The following is an 18,355-nucleotide window of genomic DNA, read 5'->3' as shown; positions in this document are numbered from 1 at the left end:
TACTCAGTGAACACAGACTCTGAACACAGAGCATACTACATCAACAAAAAGCCCAGCTTGTCCAGCTGGCATTTAAGAGGGACCTGACAAGTACATTTCGCCAGGAAGGAGAATAGAATTATTAACTTCTCATGAGGAGCATCGAGGAGGCTGCAACTCTTCAAAATGGAAAGCTACAACCTTTATGGCCCTTTTTTATTCATTGTTTTTTTTCGCATGTACGCCTACCGGTTGTTTGGCTCATTTTTGAATGTAATGTACTGTATAGTTTAGTCCTTTGCTTTTTACTTCAATGTGTCTTTTAGATTTATCTGTGATTCTTAAAACCTCTTAGTGATCCCTTAATGTGCCAATCCCGTTAGCGGGATCGATTTGACAACATCCAGTGAAATTGCAGGGCGCCAAATTCAAACTACAGAAATATCCATATTCAACATTCACAAAAATATAAGTGTAATACATCAAAATAAAGCTTAACTTCTTGTTGATCCAGCCGCTGTGTCAGATTTCAAATAGGCTTTACGGCGAAAGCAGACCATGCGATTATCTGAGGACAGCACATGAAAATCATTTTCCAACCAGGCAGGTGCGACACAAAAGTCAGAAATAACGATATAATACTTGCCTTTACCTTTGAAGATCTTCTTCTTTTTGCAATCCCAAATGTCTCAGTGACACAATGAATGGTTGTTTTGTTCGATAAATTCCTTCTTTATATCCCCAAAATGTCCATTTAGTTGGCACTTTTGATTCAGAAATACACCGGTTCCAACATGACTACAAAGTATCTAATAAGTTACCTGCAAACTTGATCCAAACATTTCAAACAACATTCCTAATCCAATCTCAGGTATCCTAAACTGTAAATAATCAATCAAATTTAAGACGGGATAAAAGTTTCCAATACCGAAGAAAAACAACACGGAGGGCGCTGCTGTTCACGCGCACCAAAAGACTAGAGACCTTCAGTGTGACACGTTCAAAGAACACCACTACTTCTTCATTTCTCAAAAGAAAAACATTGACCAATTTCTAAAAACTGTTGACATCTAGTGAAAGCCATAGGCTTTCTGTTGAGCTGATCTGTGTGTGTTGGTAGGCGCGTACACTTGTATGTAGTAGTGGGGAACAAATGTTTTTTGTGTTATTCTATAAAACAATGGCTGTTGATGTGTACGGCTACATTTCATATACATTTTTGTACATTTGAACATTAGTAGGAGCAATCTACCTTGTTTTATTGGAGCTCTAAGGCAATACTAGTTGTGCTTCCAACATGGATTTAAAATTCCCCCTCAGGTATATCATCCTGAAGCTGGGCCTGCCTCAACTGAACTTCTTCAGTTTAGTTTCCCAGACTCACAGTGATTCACCCAAGCATCCACTATTACTTTTAATGGCTTCAGTTTGATGGGACCTATACACTGAGTGTACAAAACATTAGGAATACCTGCTCTTTCCATGACATAGACTGACCAGGTGAATCCAGGTGAAAGCTATGATTCCTTATTGATGTCACCTTAAATCCACTTAAATCAGTGTAGATGAAGGATTTTTAAGCCTTGAGACAATTGAGATATGGATTGTGTATGTGCGCCATTCAGAGGGTGAATGGATGGGCAAGACAAAAGATTTAAGTGCTTTTGAACGGGGAATGGTAGTTGGTTCCAAGCGGACCGGTTTAAGTTTGTCAAGAACTGCAACACTGCTGACCTTTTCACGCTCAACAGTTTCCCAAGTGTATCAAGAATGGTCCACCACCCAAAGGACATCCAGACATCTTGACACAACTGTGGGAAGCACTGGAGTCAAAATGTGCCAGCATCCATGTGGAATGCTTTCAACAGCTTGTAGAGTCCATGCCCAGACTTGAGGCTGTTCCAAAGACAGCTTGCAACTCAATATTAGGTTGGTGTTCCTAATGTTTTGTACAAATATGTAACACAATAAACAAAATAACTTTATGTATAATCAAATTGCAATTAAATCATTTTGTGGTCCATAAAATCATATTCGTCGCCAAACCCACTGGCTCCAGGTCATCTATAAGTCTTTGCTAGGTAAAGCCACGCCTTATCTCAACTCACTGGTCACCATAGCAGCACCCACCCGTAGCACACAATCCAGCAGGTATATTTCACTGGTCATCCCCAAAGCCAAATCCTACTATGGCCGCCTTTCCTTCCAGTTCTCTGCTGCCAATGACTGGAACGAACTGCAAAAATCACTGAAGCTGGAGACTCATATCTCCCTCACTAACTTTAACCACCAGCTGTCAGTGCAGCTCACAGATCACTGCACCTGTACATAGTCATCTATAAATAGCCCATCCAACTAGCTCATCCCCATACTGTTATTTATTTGATTTATTTCGCTCCTTTGCACCCCAGTATCTCTACTTGCACATTCATCTTCTGCACATCTATCACTCCAGTGTTTAATTGCTATATTGTAATATGGCCTATTTATTGCCTTACCTCCCTTATCCTACCTCATTTGCACACACTGTATATAGACTTTTTCTATTGTATTATTTACTGTGTGTTTGTTTATTCCATGTGTAACTGTGTTGTTGTTTGTGACGCACTGCTTTGCTTTATCTTGGCCAGGTCACAGTTGTAAATGAGAACTTGTTCTCAACTAGCCTACCTGGTTAAATAAAGGTTAAATAAAAAATTTAAATTAAATAAAAATACACAATTACATGTTATCTAATTATATCCTGTCCTAATATAATCTAATTTAGAACACAAGCCAGTATTATGTTCTATCTACACAGATGATCATTCACTCTTTTTCTCCCCCCTCTCTCTGATTTGCATGCCTTTAGCTGCCAGGCAGAACCGTGCCTTTCTTATCACTGTGTGGTGCATGACCAGGCCGGCTCCTGTTGGACTATATTGGGCACCAGGGTAACTAATGTCCCAATCACAGTAAAGGACAAGGCTATCACGCAGAGTCAAGGGCCTGCTCCCTAATTCCCCCGACAGACAGGGGTTGCATCTCAAATGGCAACCTATTCTCTTTATAGTGCACTACTTTTGATCAGAGCCCTATTGGCCCTAAGGGTGCCATTTGAGACGCAGACAGGATGATCTATGGCCCTTCCTGGCCCAGGCCAATTAGAACGGGGCTCCAACGTCTTTATTCGCCTGCCAATGTCCACACTGCCACAGCCATGATGCTGATTTCACTCATATCTCCCAGGACTCACACTGCACCGTATAAATTAATGTAGGCTAGCAGCCAGGGGGTCAATTGGGTATGGCCCTAGCTCAACACCAACAAATCATTCCAATCAAGATTAAAAGGGAAATGCAGCGTAGCGTTATTAGTGGCTGGCTTTAGGACCATGCGGTAGGCTCAGAGCAGGGTGGGAAGGCTGTTTGCCCAGCTGGCTGGCTTTAGGACTATGGATGGTGCTTTGACGCAGCTATGCAGTGAACAGCGCAAAACAGTGCAGAGGAAGATGGCTGTAGATGGCTAGGTAAATGATGTTTAACTTGACATGAAACTAAATTAGAGTTTTTGATCCCGGTGTTGAAATAGTGCATAGCAGCTAATTGCTGTATGACATGTGTTTGTAAAATGTTAAGTCCCCTGTTGACTGAGGTGAATGAAGTTACAGCAGCCAAGGTAATAATGTCTGGAGTCAATTTGATTTTTTACTTGTTTTATTGTGTAGAAATGCAGTAAATGAGCTTCAGTCATCACAGAAGTCATCCATGGGGGGTGAGAGCCAGCATAAGTCACATAGCATATATCAACTCAATGATGTCTGAGGCGGCTCAACCCACATGGCCAACTTTGATTGGGCCGCCAGGAGACAGACCCTGTATATCAGTGAGGCTCCATCACCAGGATCAGACATGATGAGTATCCGACAGCTCTCCTCTTCAGGAGTTGATTGTGTTTCCTCAAAATGACTCAGAAGGTCACAGGCTCATATGATGTCACACATGTAGGCCTTGGTGCTGTCCCAGTGGAAGCCTGAGTCTGTCAGTGATCAATGTGAACCAATGTGCTTTTTGCGGTTAGCAAACAGGCGTCTGTGGTCGAGATGGACTGTGTAGGCTTGATAAATCGTTGCCTTCACTGGAACAACAAATGTTTGGAGAGACAGAACCCATCCCCCCCATCTCTCCCCGCCTTGCCTTCCAACTCCCCAGGTCAGAGAGACTGTCTGCCTCCCAAATGGGTACACTATTCCCTATATAGTGAGCTACTTGGGTTCTGGTCAAAAGTAGTGCACTATGTAAAGAATAGGGCGCAATTTGAGACACATCATATGACAATGCTGTGTGCGGGTTGCCTCCTTATTTAGTGGTGTTGCTGCTGCTGCTGCTGCTGCTGCTGCTGCTGCTGCTGCTGCTGAGAGCCCAGAGCGTTGAACCGTTGCTTGGCTGATCTGTTTGGGTTTCATGGCATGACCGTCTCTTGGCAGACGAAGGGCTGCATTTAGGCTATCTCTGGCAGGGCCCCTCCATCAGTCCCCACACCACATCCAGTGGAAGACAGAGAATAGAACTAAATGTTTGACTTTGGGATAAAGTTTACTTAGGGCTGTGAATTTGATCTGGGATAGGCCATTGCCAAAAGCACACAGACACAATACAGGTGTGTTCCTATGAGATAGGGGGTTTATAATTTCATAAACAGTTGTGCATCTTGTGTAACCGATAAATGTAAACACAGCTATTTTTGGAGCAGAAATAATTTTGATTTAATCAACTAAAGTGCTCAACTGATGCTCTTGTTGAATGTTCTGTAGTATTTGACATTTTTTACTTTTGGGATAACAAACTGAATAACAACCCACTGACTTACAACCTCATTTTCCCTTGAAATCCATCCTGAATGGATGGAGTAGATATCACTACCTTCTTTGGAGATGCATGAACCAGGTCAACAAACATCCACTTTAATTGATTTGGACTTATCCAATTGATTGGAATCCATCTTCATCAACGTCTTCACGTTGTGATCAGCATCAACTCAAACAGGGCAAATGTTACATTATGATTGCAAAGAATGACGTAAGGTTTGCTTCACATTTCATTTGCTCACTTTTTACTTTCCACACAGCTTTTGAGAGAATAAAGAGGGAGGCTGGTATGAGTGATGAAAGATGGGAGGAGAGGATTGGCTGATGAGCAAAAGGGTATATTCTGATGAAGGCTTTTTGTTCCCAAAATTATTGTAGCATGAATGGGTGGGGTAAAATGTTCTCCTCATGACTATCTTTTACAAGGAACTACTCTGCATGGTAATCTGCAAAGAACCAATGGGTGCATTCATTTATGTCACCCTACTAACATTGTTCGTCCACAAATGTTCCAAATAACTTTGATTCAAAAAATATTCATATATAAAAATAATAACAACAATAATAATAATTACAACCAAGACACAATCTGCCAACACGTCTACAGTCTGTCACTTTTCATTAGGACTTTATAAGAACCATGGCTTCAGTGAGCTGACTTTAAGATCCTCTTTTGAAAACAATAATTTTGTTTTTGATAGATTCTCAAATACAACAGCACTAGTTTACCTTATGGAAGAAAACAGAATGGTGACAATTAATTGAGTACAAATGTAATCCCATCCATTTCTATTTAAAGGTCCCCCTCCATCAATCATATTACTTCCAGATGTGTCAGTGTCTGATTCTAAAGAACTTAAACAATACCTCTGAAGTGCCTAAGTTGCCAGAAAGTCCGGAGATGGTCCCAATGTAATATTTATTTCACCACCACTGTGATTATAAGACGTTTGCCCACAATCATGCCATGTCTAGGGTCTGAAGTCAGGAGATTCAATTAATCTGAATAGCCTGAATATAAATGTTTGAAAATCATAGGCAATGTCTGGGCTATGCACAAATGATCTTACATTGTTCGAATATTTGAGTAAATTGCGCTCTGTCCCAGGCAACTTTGATAATCAGCATAGTAACTCTAATCAACTGGTATCTAAACTTCCACTCCTTCCTCTCTTTTATGTATCCCACTTCTCTTGTACAAGTGTTTGATTCGTTGGCTCGCTGTGCATGGTAATGAGATGGGACAGAGAGGGTTTTTAAAAGCTGCTGCTCAACAACATATTGGGAAAGACGGCAAGCAGCGTGAAGTTCGAATGACGTTTCTGATCTGAGCTCTCTGGACCTACAGAGTTGGTGAAAACTCAAGAGTATTCGGAAGAATAGAAATCAAACATTGTTCCTCTTGTCATCTCCTCAAATTAAAGGGCGAATACCAAGATCTTGTCGATTGAGTGAGGTTTCGTTGGGGTAACCAGCCGGGAGGTCCGAATTTGAGGTTCCTTATCAGCAGACGAGATGCATCGTTGTACAACAGCAGCGTTGCTTTTGTTCGTTATTGCCTTATATTCCCTCCACACAGAAGGTAAATGTATATTTATATTTGAGCAATGTAAAACTTATGTGAAGGAGCCAGACCCTATTGAAATTTATCGGAAATAGTATGTGTTCAGCCGTTAAACATGTTAATCTGATGGTAAATGAGTAAAAAAAAAACGTTGTGCAGCCGAATTGCTCCTGTAATGTATGCTCCTGTAATGTATGCTCCTGTAATGTATGCTCCTGTAATGTATGCTCCTGTAATGTATGCTCCTGTAATGTATGCTCCTGTAATGTATGCTCCTGTAATGTATGCTCCTGTAATGTATGCTCCTGTAATCTCCAAATCTACTCCCTTTTGGCAACCGTATAGGCTATTGTTCATAACAGTTATATTACTGTTTTTGTTTTGTACAATTGTCGCTTTGTTCGTTTTTATTGCGTTAACCACTCAGCCACAGTCTGAAGCCAGGCGACGTTGTATAAATGTTATCCTTTTAAAGGTTTTACATTTCACCAAATTAATGATGGTTGTTAGCATTTTATGCGTTGCTCCTTATCTGATTTGTTTGGTTCGCGTGGTTGATGAGAACTGTAATGCCCGGTGTTGAGGAATTGGAGATGACTTTTGATGAGGGAGCATTGAAGATGTGGGTCACACGTTTCAAAGTAAGCATGAGCCTGCTACAGCGGTTCACCTGACCACCTGCATGCGTGTTAAACAGTCCCAGTGGCGGTGTGAATCCACAAGCCTTGATTTACAGTGGAGACAACAATAAGGTTGAATGTTTTACAATTACAGGCCTATTCAATCGTTCTCGTTCTCTTTGTTCGTTTTTCATACAGGTTAAGAACTACGCCTGACACTGTGAAGTCGAAAGTCATAACTGATCCGTTATTCTCATTAGAAAATATAGATCTACTGATGTTCAGACCAACGTGTTCATTTGACCTCCATTTTATTGTAATTGTAATGTCTGTTTTTATTAAATTTTGACAGCCTACAAGTGCAGGTGCACAAGAAAAGGGCCAAAGATTCGCTACAAGGATGTGCAAAAGCTGGAGATCAAACCCAAACATCCTTTCTGCCAAGAGAAGATGATATTGTGAGTCATTTCTGTGGATCATTTCTATCCTGCTTTCTCTCTCTCCCTACAATGCTTTTGTCCTCTTGTCTCAGATGTCAGTCGCTCCTTGTGCTATTCAGTTTGTTTACCAAATGCACAAACTTTTTAATAAATATTCACTCTAATTTTCTAATATCATACTATATCAAAGCAGCTGATTGACCTTTTCATATATTTATATGGAATCTGAACTGATATTTTGAGAACCTATTAGCTTAAAGGTGTAACACTTAGTATTTTGGGGAATTTGAATAGTGTATATCTAGTACTAATAGTGGCAGGATAGTGTTTCACAGTATTACTTACCTGCCAGTGTTGTGATTGGCTGTGATATTCGCCTATTGATTTCTCCTGCTGGACTTTATAGCTGTTGTCTAGTGGAAGTCACTGTCATTTCGTGGTTGCGAACATTCCACACTTTTCGCTCCAGTTTATGTGAGAAAACAAGCACAGAATAGTGTAGGGAATCATTGTACCATCTAAATCACTGTGAAATATAATTTCCGATAACAAAAAAATACTGTTTTTACATCTGTTTGAAGTCTGTACACCAAAATGAAAGTTGAGTTGTAAAAACAGCTGTAAAAACTATATTTATTGTTATTAAACATATATTTCACTGAGATTTAGATGGTACAATGATTCCCTACACTATTCAGTGATTGTTGTCTCTCACAAACTGAAATTGAGCGAACCGTGTAGAATTTTTGCAACCAGGAAATTTGTGATTTCCACCAGATGCCACAGTCAGAACAGCTTTCCCAGTTTGACAACAGATGCTGCTCCGGTGGGAGAAATCAATAGGCATCCAATATGGACTTTACCTCTTCAGATATGAGTGACTTTCTAAGGGTTCAAAATGGAGTTGAATTGCCCTATACTGTTGCTTTCCCTTTCCAAAATAGATGCTGATCTCATGTTTGAGTCATTTTCAGTGGAAGTGGTGCTTACTTTTGTAAAAAAATAAAATAATAATCACATACTCTTTTGCCATCTGTAGTTCACTTGAGGTATTGCATAGATGTGTTCCCATGAACAGAAAAACCCAAACCATGAATTCAAATGTTTCTTTTGTCCCGCTGTCATGGATTACATTACATTGCTCTTGATTTTATCAAAAGGCCTTAGGGTCCATCCAACAAAGATTGGTTGGCTCCTTAGACCATTAAACTGATCTTATATCCTGGGGCCAATGTGATACATTTTAGTTGAACACCAAACAGTTAAAGCTGGTCTATTTGCATAAAATAGTGGCTGCTGGCCACTGACCTAAGTGAAAAATGAGACTCAGCGGGCTCCGGAAACAGTGCCCCTTCTCTCTGTTGGCTGGCATGGCTCACGTCTCAGAATTTAACATTCTGCGGGGCCACCTCCACTGTCACAGCAGTGCCTCCAACTCCAACCAAGAGTTAGAAATTATCCAAGGCCTCTGTTGGCTGGGCAGGTGAATAATTAATTAAGAAGCAGACAAACTATAAGAGATTGCTTTGAGAAGCCCCTGCAGAGCTCTGGGCACAACACACCGCACATGTCACGGCTGGCTCAAAAATGCCATACAGACGGTCTCTCCAACTGCTGCTCTGAATGTCAATGGGTTCATCTAGCCAGGCTCCGAGATCATGTATACCCAGTGCTGTTTTTAAAACCTGTTCATGCAGTAATGTGGATTAGCTGGTTTCTCTTACACTCTCTCCTTTTGTTCTTCAGTGTCACCATGGAGAACGTGGCGCGCTTCAAAGGTCAGGAGTACTGTCTGCACCCTAAACTGCAGAGTACCAAAAACCTGGTCAAGTGGTTCCGGATCTGGAAGGATAAGCATAGGTGAGAGGTCATCCCACTCCATGATTTGAATGGCCCCCACCAGAGGGCAATTACTGAAATTCTTGTTTAGGTTCTACCTCCGAAGAATGATGCAGGCTGTTAATACATATTCACGAATTGGGGGGGTGGGAACGTTGTGGTGATTTCCACATTGAGTGGAGAAATAACAATAAGTAACTGACAGCTGTCAGTGTAGCTAGCTAACATGCTAACCTTATCTACCTAGCTAATGATATCTGTTGCTGCTACAGCATATTCAAAATATTAGTAAGCTGGCTAGGCTATGGCTGGTTCTGGAGCTGGATTTGTCATAAGCATTTAGGGAACTTCACCACAGATGGGTAGGGAAAACCACTATCTTTCACTTCGCCATCTATTATCGCCAAGTGTTTTCCATAAATTGTAGCTGCGAATCTGCCATAGAAATACAAAGAATAAGATGACGCTCCGGTAATATGGATAGACTGAACAGTTTACTAGAGGCCAGGGTGACTGTTAAGGCACATTTATTGTAGTGATTTTCACACAAAAAAACTATGGCATTAATGTCTAGCTACTTTAAAAAAATGTTTTTGTTTTTATTATATATATATATATATATCACACACATTTGACTGAACAGACTGAACCGAATCCATTTGTCGACTCTCACAATGCGACATGCGTCATCAATTTGGGCACCAGGTGTGTCCGTGTAGCTTCTCCCGCTATGGAAAGTGTGGTTATAGGAATCTATATAGCTAAGTAATCATGTACTGTATATTTGGCTGTATTTAACAACATTTTCCCTTCTCTCTTAGCAGGGTGTATGAAGCTTAAACCATGGATTATGTGCACAAAGTGGAAAAAAAACGCCATTAATAAGACTGTTTTTATGAAGTACAAGACCTAATCTCCGCGCAATCAGTACTTCGTCTTGGAATGAGATTTATCACGCATATGAGATTTCTAGTTTGCTGGTGCCGTTTTAGTTGGCCATCAGGCTAATTATTGTTACTCACTTAAGTCATTTCAACTGTAATAATGGTAGTATTTCTCCAATGCCAACGTTCAAGGCTGTTTACCAGTGGAATAGGATAATGCAGGAAATGCTGTGAGAAAGGTCCTTGATGAATCTGGCCCATGTTGTTTTTTGGATAGGAGATGTTTGCCCTTGAACCATCTGTTTGTTCCAAGGACTATTGTATGTTGCTGTCTTGTAACCATAAGGGGTCATGGTATTCTTGTTATTGTATACTGGTACTTCTGTATCTTGGTGTGCTTCCAGAAGTGTTAAACACAGCATACATGTGTAGGGAATGTGATGAAGGGAATTATTAATTACTCAGACCAAGCACCCAAATGTATGTCAATAATTTTGTAAATTTGAGTCCATTCAAAGAAGAGAAATTGGACACAAGAAAAACACACCCAGGTCAATGTGTAGTCATTTTAGATTTCATTGGTGCCATGCCATTCCCATATGCAATCATTAAGTTGTAGTTTATTATGAGCAGTATATAAAGTCAACCTGTTCATTTAGATCTTGTAAGACATATATTTTCTGTACCTGATATGAACAATTGTAAACAGCAATGGTATTATAAGTTTCCCATTTACTCTCATTTGTATCCTTGTCCTGATGTTTTCTTATGGTGTATTCTACAAAGACTGGAGTTCATCAACATGTTTAATTTTAGAAGAAAGTCTTCATCATTACCTATGGAAAATAAACATTTTAAGAAATATCTCATTGTAACCCTCATAAGAATCAAGACATTCAATCATGAAATTGTTTCATAAAGTGGTTAATTATAGAGCATGTTCATGATATTATCCAACACTTTTTGAATGATGACCTTTGAAAAGGTGTGACTGTTTTGTAAGCTATTGATATACGTCGCTACAATGACAGTTGACTTTTTATTTCACCAAACAGAATGCTCAATATACATTTTCTTCAAAGAATGTGCATTCCTCTTGTTTAATATATACATACAAATGTTGTATTCTTTTTGTGAGAATTATTCTAAGACTTTCTAGTGTAATTTATTGTGTTACTGTTTTGCTATTTAAATGTTCATTCGGTAACAAATGTTAAGTATCTGTGTTTGGACTGACTCACCAAGCACACATTCAAAATATTCCAAGGAGTGTGAATCAACAAGCACAGCAATAAAAAAAACTGTCTGAAAACAGCCCTTTCATTGTTTCCTTGATATTTTATCTCAATTACTAAATCAAGATATTTTCACTCCACACATCTATGAGCTTTCAGACAACCTATGGATTGATATTTTAGGCTATCCATAGGTGCTATGTGCTCCATGAACTGGGATGGGATTAGCGGTCTTCCAGCAGCAGGATATTATGCTGGCAACTCAATCGTGGATAGTTTTTTTCAAAATAAGAGTCACCATGCAAAAAATATACACTTGTACTCTAGTACAGCACTTCTGTTTTTCACAGCATTGCAACCACACACTGAACTCTCTCAGGGAAGTAGTTGGTGAACCAGGCGAGGCAATCATTTGAGAAACCAAGGCTGTCGTGTCTGCCGATGAGGATGTGGTGATTGACAGAGTCGAAAGCCTTGGCCAGGTCAATGAATACGGCTGCACAATATTGTTTCTTATCGATGGCGGTTAAGATATCGTTTAGGACCTTGAGCGTGGCTGAGGTGCAACCATGACCAGCTCTGAAACCAGATTGCATAGCAGAGAAGGTATGGTGAGATTCGAAATGGTCGGTAATCTGACTTGGCTTTCGAAGACCTTAGAAAGGCAGGGTAGGATAGATATACAGTGCCTTGCGAAAGTATTCGGCCCCCTTGAACTTTGCGACCTTTTGCCACATTTCAGGCTTCAAACATAAAGATATAAAACTATTTTTTTGTGAAGAATCAACAAGTGGGACACAATCATGAAGTGGAACGACATTTATTGGATATTTCAAACTTTTTTAACAAATCGAAAACTGAAAAATTGGGCGTGCAAAATTATTCAGCCCCTTTACTTTCAGTGCAGCAAACTCTCTCCAGAAGTTCAGTGAGGATCTCTGAATGATCCAATGTTGACCTAAATGACTAATGATGATAAATACAATCCACCTGTGTGTAATCAAGTCTCCGTATAAATGCACCTGCACTGTGATAGTCTCAGAGGTCCGTTAAAAGCGCAGAGAGCATCATGAAGAACAAGGAACACACCAGGCAGGTCCGAGATACTGTTGTGAAGAAGTTTAAAGCCGGATTTGGATACAAAAAGATTTCCCAAGCTTTAAACATCCCAAGGAGCACTGTGCAAGCGATAATATTGAAATGGAAGGAGTATCAGACCACTGCAAATCTACCAAGACCTGGCCGTCCCTCTAAACTTTCAGCTCATACAAGGAGAAGACTGATCAGAGATGCAGCCAAGAGGCCCATGATCACTCTGGATGAACTGCAGAGATCTACAGCTGAGGTGGGAGACTCTGTCCATAGGACAACAATCAGTTGTATATTGCACAAATCTGGCCTTTATGGAAGAGTGGCAAGAAGAAAGCCATTTCTTAAAGATATCCATAAAAAGTGTCGTTTAAAGTTTGCCACAAGCCACCTGGGAGACACACCAAACATGTGGAAGAAGGTGCTCTGGTCAGATGAAACCAAAATTGAACTTTTTGGCAACAATGCAAAATGTTACGTTTGGCGTAAAAGCAACACAGCTCATCACTCTGAACACACCATCCCCACTGTCAAACATGGTGGTGGTGGCAGCATCATGGTTTGGGCCTGCTTTTCTTCAGCAGACAATGATCCAAAACATAAAGCAAAATCTACAATGGAATGGTTCAAAAATAAACATATCCAGGTGTTAGAATGGCCAAGTCAAAGTCCAGACCTGAATCCAATCGAGAATCTGTGGAAAGAACTGAAAACTGCTGTTCACAAATGCTCTCCATCCAACCTCACTGAGCTCGAGCTGTTTTGCAAGGAGGAATGGGGAAAAATGTCAGTCTCTCGATGTGCAAAACTGATAGAGACATACCCCAAGCGACTTACAGCTGTAATCACAGCAAAAGGTGGCGCTACAAAGTATTAACTTAAGGGGGCTGAATAATTTTGCACGCCCAATTTTTCCGTTTTTGATTTGTTAAAAAAGTTTGAAATATCCAATATATGTCGTTCCACTTCATGATTGTGTCCCACTTGTTGTTGATTCTTCACAAAAAAATACAGTTTTATATCTTTATGTTTGAAGCCTGAAATGTGGCAAAAGGTCGCAAAGTTCAAGGGGGCCGAATACTTTCGCAAGGCACTGTAGGTCTGTAGCAGTTTAGGTCATTCATGGTTGAATTGCTGCAAAGAAACCACTACTGAAGACACCAATAATAAAAGACTTGCTTGGGCCAAGAAACACAAGCAATAGACATTAGACTGGTGAAAATCTGTCCTTTGGTCCGATGAGTCCAAATTTGAGATTTTTGGTTCCAACCGCTGTGTCTTTGTGAGATGCAGAGTAGGTGAACAGATGATCTCTTTCATGTGTGGTTCCCACTGTGAAGCATGGAGGAGGTGTGATGGTGCTTTTCTGGTGACACTGTGATTTATTTAGAATTCAAAGCACACTTAACCACCATGGCTACCACAGCATTCTGCAGCAATACGCCATCTCATCTGGTTTGTGCTTAGTTGGACTATCAATTGTTTTTCAACAGGACAATGGCCAAACACACCTCCAGGCTATGCAAGGGCCATTTGACCAACAAGGAGAGTGATGGCGTGCTGCATCAGATGACCTGGCCTCCACAATCCCCGACCTCAACCAAATTGAGATGGTTTGGGACGAGTTGTAACGCAGAGTGATGGTAAAGCAGCCAACAAATGCTCAGCATATGTGGGAACTCCTTCAAGACTGTTGGAAAAGCATTCCAGGTGAAGCTGTTTTTTTGGTTACTATATGATTCCATGTGTTATTTCATAGTTTTGATGTCTTCACTATTATTCTACAATGTAGAAAATAGTCAAAATAAAGAAAAGCTATGGAATGAGTAGGATTGTCCAAACTTTTGACTGGTACTGTATATATATATATATATATATATATATATATATATGTATGTATACTCCATACTCCAACATTGCTCATCTTAATATTTCTTAATTCCATGTTTTTACTTTTACATTTGTGTGTATTATGAGATATTACTGCACTGTTGGAGCTAGAAACACAATCATTTCACTACACCTGCAATAACATCTGCTAAACATATGTATGGACCAATAAAATGTGATTTGATTTTGATTTGAGAAATGCAGAAATGTCTGCATCACAAACACTACATGTAATTCTGTGGCCACCAATAAAACAACAAAAATGAAACACGTTTGGCCGTTTACCTCTGATAGAGACACTGATGAAGAATATATTTTGTCATAGAAAGATGATGGTTGTCTAAAAGCTGGCTGTACACTACCCGATTTTGTCCCCGATTTAACAGTCCCAGACATGTTTTTGAGATCAGACACAAAATGGGCATGTTGTTTCCTACTCGGGACGCTCGGCCGTCATCGTCGATCGTTTAATGTAAGCGGCTCAAAGAGCCGCCATCTGAGAGCTTTCGATCCCGTCTTTGAGCAGTCACAGACATCCCGATATTTTCAAGCATGCTTGATTTTTTCCCGCACAAAATCAGCGACGCTCTTGTAGTGTGAGATATGCGCCACAAGATTTGAGAACGGCGATCAGCAATAGCCAATGAAAGCTCTCCAGAGAACGAGCCAGTGAGACGATGACGTATCGAATCATCCAGAATTTGTTCTCTCGAGCAAGAGCAATGACTACTACTAGTTTATACTTACGAAAGTGTAAAATCGTTACAGTTCTGACAAGCACCTTACACGCAGTGTTATTCAATTGAAGATGTATTGATATTTGAACTCTATACGGCAAACGTGAATGTCTGACTAAAAATGTGTATTTGTCTGCTTTGAGCCACAGCTCGTTCTGGCTATCACATCACATCCTTGTTATCGAGCAAGAGCCACAACAGCAAAAACAATCTGTAGTATTTCTCCCAGTAGATGGCGCACAAACTCTTTCTTTTCGATCATCATGGACAGTCCCAAATTTCAAATCCAAGATGCATCGTATCAGATAAAGTAATCTTTGTTTGAACATTTTAAATAATTTTGAATACATTTATCCACGATATTCAGGTTGGAACAGTCTGAAAAGTCAAATAATTTAGCCAAAAAGGGGAATGAGCAGTAGCCAACATGTTCATGCTATGTATGTTTTAATCATTATTTTCAAGCCATTTGTTTTAATTTGATCAACATATGATTTGTGAACTGCTGCGATTGTATAGACAAGGTGATAACTTGAGTATTTATTCACATGGAAGGTTGTTTGTAAACCACTTTAATTTATGTAATTTTACCTTGAAAACATTTCTAATGAAACATCTAGCTGTCTGCACTGTGACTGTCTCTTCAAAATATGTAATGGCAACATGTAGCTAGCGATTATATCATATGCTATATCATAAACTGCTACTGTATCTGACATTCTTGCTTCTAGAGATGTGAGATGCGATGTGGATGGATGAGGAAGTTTTCCGCTTGCTTTACTGGTGGTATTCATTAAAACACAACGTAGAAAAACGTTTAAAACATTTTTCGACGGAACACGAAAATAAGCTATTTTTATTGGACAATTCCATAAAGTCCCTCCCTGTTTTAGTATGTTTGATTAAGTTTGGTGCCCAATTAATACAACCCCGAGCAATGGGAGAGGCGGGGACAAAATTTGGCAGCTTCATCTCTTGTGGGTGTGAGCTGAGACGTTATAGCAACGAACTACAAACGGTATCTGAATTTCAACAAACGGGAACCGAATTGTTTTCAAATAGCTAGCTATGTTATCAATTGTTTGTTTAGCAAATATCTGTTTCATTTTGATAAAATTTGTCGTCCGTTAAGACCTCAATTTAAAAACTCAAAACGATAATTGATGGTCATCGCTCTCCGTTCCTGTTGGATTTAATCTGGTAGGTTCACAACATTTGCTCGCCAGTTTAGCTAACATTGTTAGCATGCTAACATTTCCTAATTATTTGTACAGGTGTTTTTGTTTGACTAGATAATTGCATTATTCTGGAGTCACGTCCGCAGGCTGATGGGTATGAATGTGCTAAAACGCCTACTAGCGATGTTCATTTGTTTTAATTTAACCCATTGCCAAGGATTTGATGCTAGCTAACGTTAACTAGGTGAAAAGCAGCTTCTGCCAGTTAGCCTGCTAACATTTTAGTATATGCTAACCAGAAAGCTAGCTAGCTTTCCACGGTCAGTCCTGCCAGAGATTGGTTTAATTTCGGTTTCGTGTTAGCTAATACGAATGTTAGACATGACCACAATTTAGCATTTTCGTTTTCTCACAAATGCTTATTCAATAGTTTATTTTTTCTATTGCAATTTAGTAAACGTTACACAGTGAATTGGCTAGTCTTAATCAGACTGTAATACACACATTGTTATGTAAACAGCCTGAAATTAATAGCTACAAAACCGTGTAAATGTTCTTTCCTTTGCAAACCAGAACGTTGAATAGAATGACGGTTGTCTGTGAGGTTTGTCCTTTAGCTGCTTGAAATTTTAGACACACACAGCCACAGGAATAAAGCTAGTTATACGTTATAAAACATCTTTAGTATTGTTTACCCGACTTTTTAGAGAGCTGGTAGGTAATTTTAAGGTTGTTTTATATTGGATATTCGGTTTTCTCTCGTCAGTAGCTATTGAACCAAGGATGCCATGAAATTGGTATAGTCTGAATCAGGAGAGGATGGATGGAGAACAATCCACACCAGTTTATATTTTTTGATTATCCGAATTTTAAAAAAGTATATAAAATTCACACACAAAGGTGCTGACGGTTCTTCATCTAGCAATGCATGTTATTTAACTAGCTTAAGCATATTCAGTGGTCACCATCAACAGGATGCCACAGTTGCATGCTAATTTGATGCTTTTCTTGTTCTGGGTTGACACTTTTTTTTTCTATGAGTGATTGAGTTTTTAATTTGGCTATTTTCTTTAGACATCTGATTAACTTCTGACACGGCCTCTAAAGAAAAACACCAAGCTTATTTATTGCATGGTGGATGCCTGAAATATGATGGAATGATCTCTAAGAATAGTTTGCAATGCGAAAGCAACACAAGTCTCCCTCATCCAACAATAATATTGTGATTAAAATGCATTGTTGTCCTCTGCAATTTCATTTTATTCGGATTAATCAATGCCAAGCTGAATGAAAATGGCCCACCTCAATAAAGCTAACACCAGCTTGAGATTGTGAAGTACTGCAAATATGTGGGATCTGAAGGTCAGCAGCAGTGATGCTCTGATGATGGAGAGCTATAACTAGGCCATGTCCACGCTGGTGCTATTGACTTAGATTCTACAAACTACTCTATTACATTTAGGCCTAATCTTTTTTTAATTGTTTTAAAATGAATATCAGAATGTTTAACTGCCTGCTATGTTACTGAATGTCATCTCCTCTCTCTCTTCAATTACTTTTATGTCAGACAGCTAGTTAATGAGTTTTATCTGCAGGCAAGCTTTTAATGGTACCTTAGCATTTGAGGGAATGTCAGGAAAGGAAAATAAAGTCACTCGAGTGCACAGCCTCCTGCCATGTGAGATTGTTGTTGCTAGAGGATTGTTTTGTGACGCAAACGGGCCAAGCATAACCAAATCTGGTCAGATGAGCCTAGGACAGGACGTCCAAAAGGCCAGAAACCAATGTGTTCGCAGCAGAATTAAACGAACCAGGCTAACCCCAGAGGTTCTCTAAACAGAAAAAGGCGGACGCTAGAATAACTTGGCTTCTTGGAGCCCCTGGGTAGGCCTATGCCTATGTCCAGTAAGAATCTGATCACAAGATAGACCTGTACCCCATAGTGGGGCCTAGGTCTATCTTGTGACCGGATGCTTGCAGCAGATGCGTTGAGGTGTCCTGCCCTTTAAACCTGCTGAATGTGTGTCTGTTCAGATTACCACAGCCTAAACCAG

The 18,355-nt window shown here is 39.8% G+C and overlaps 2 protein-coding genes across 5 annotated transcripts in view; both read left to right on the top strand.

The window, feature by feature from the left end:
• Window positions 1–6,090: 6,090 nt before the first annotated feature.
• Window positions 6,091–11,486, top strand: LOC112220730 (C-X-C motif chemokine 14). Of its 2 annotated transcripts, none has more exons than XM_024382588.2 (4): window positions 6,091–6,407; window positions 7,362–7,467; window positions 9,196–9,309; window positions 10,113–11,486. In XM_024382588.2, the coding sequence occupies exons 1-4, from the start codon at window positions 6,341–6,343 to the stop codon at window positions 10,126–10,128; spliced, it is 303 nt and encodes a 100-aa protein (XP_024238356.1). In that variant the 5' UTR covers window positions 6,091–6,340; the 3' UTR covers window positions 10,129–11,486. The 2 variants fall into 2 exon arrangements, with proteins under 2 accessions (XP_024238356.1, XP_024238355.1); XM_024382587.2 differs by having other exon boundaries at window positions 10,110–11,486.
• Window positions 11,487–16,098: 4,612 nt separating this feature from the next.
• Window positions 16,099–18,355, top strand: part of LOC112220729 (protein FAM13B) — an 84,811-nt gene continuing 82,554 nt past the window's right edge. For 2 of the 3 annotated variants that reach the window (XM_024382585.2, XM_024382584.2), the window contains exon 1: window positions 16,099–16,323. The gene's annotated coding sequence lies outside the window, so the exon portion shown is untranslated. The remainder of the gene's footprint in view (window positions 16,324–18,355) is intronic. The other variant, XM_024382586.2, reaches the window with a different exon arrangement.

Source organism: Oncorhynchus tshawytscha, linkage group LG21 (genome assembly GCF_018296145.1).
Source record: "Oncorhynchus tshawytscha isolate Ot180627B linkage group LG21, Otsh_v2.0, whole genome shotgun sequence".
Taxonomy (NCBI): Eukaryota; Metazoa; Chordata; class Actinopteri; order Salmoniformes; family Salmonidae; genus Oncorhynchus; species Oncorhynchus tshawytscha.
The sequence above is the reverse complement of the archived record's forward strand: the minus strand, read 5'-3'. Positions and strand labels throughout refer to the sequence as shown.

Excerpts from the sequence above, each read along its gene's own strand:
- LOC112220730 (XM_024382587.2), top strand. The coding sequence starts at position 6,341 with ATGCATCGTTGTACAACAGCAGCGTTGCTTTTGTTCGTTATTGCCTTA. Across the intron at positions 6,408-7,361 it reads ATATTCCCTCCACACAGAAG|CCTACAAGTGCAGGTGCACA; the intron begins GTAAATGTATAT and ends AAATTTTGACAG. Across the intron at positions 7,468-9,195 it reads TGCCAAGAGAAGATGATATT|TGTCACCATGGAGAACGTGG; the intron begins GTGAGTCATTTC and ends TTTGTTCTTCAG.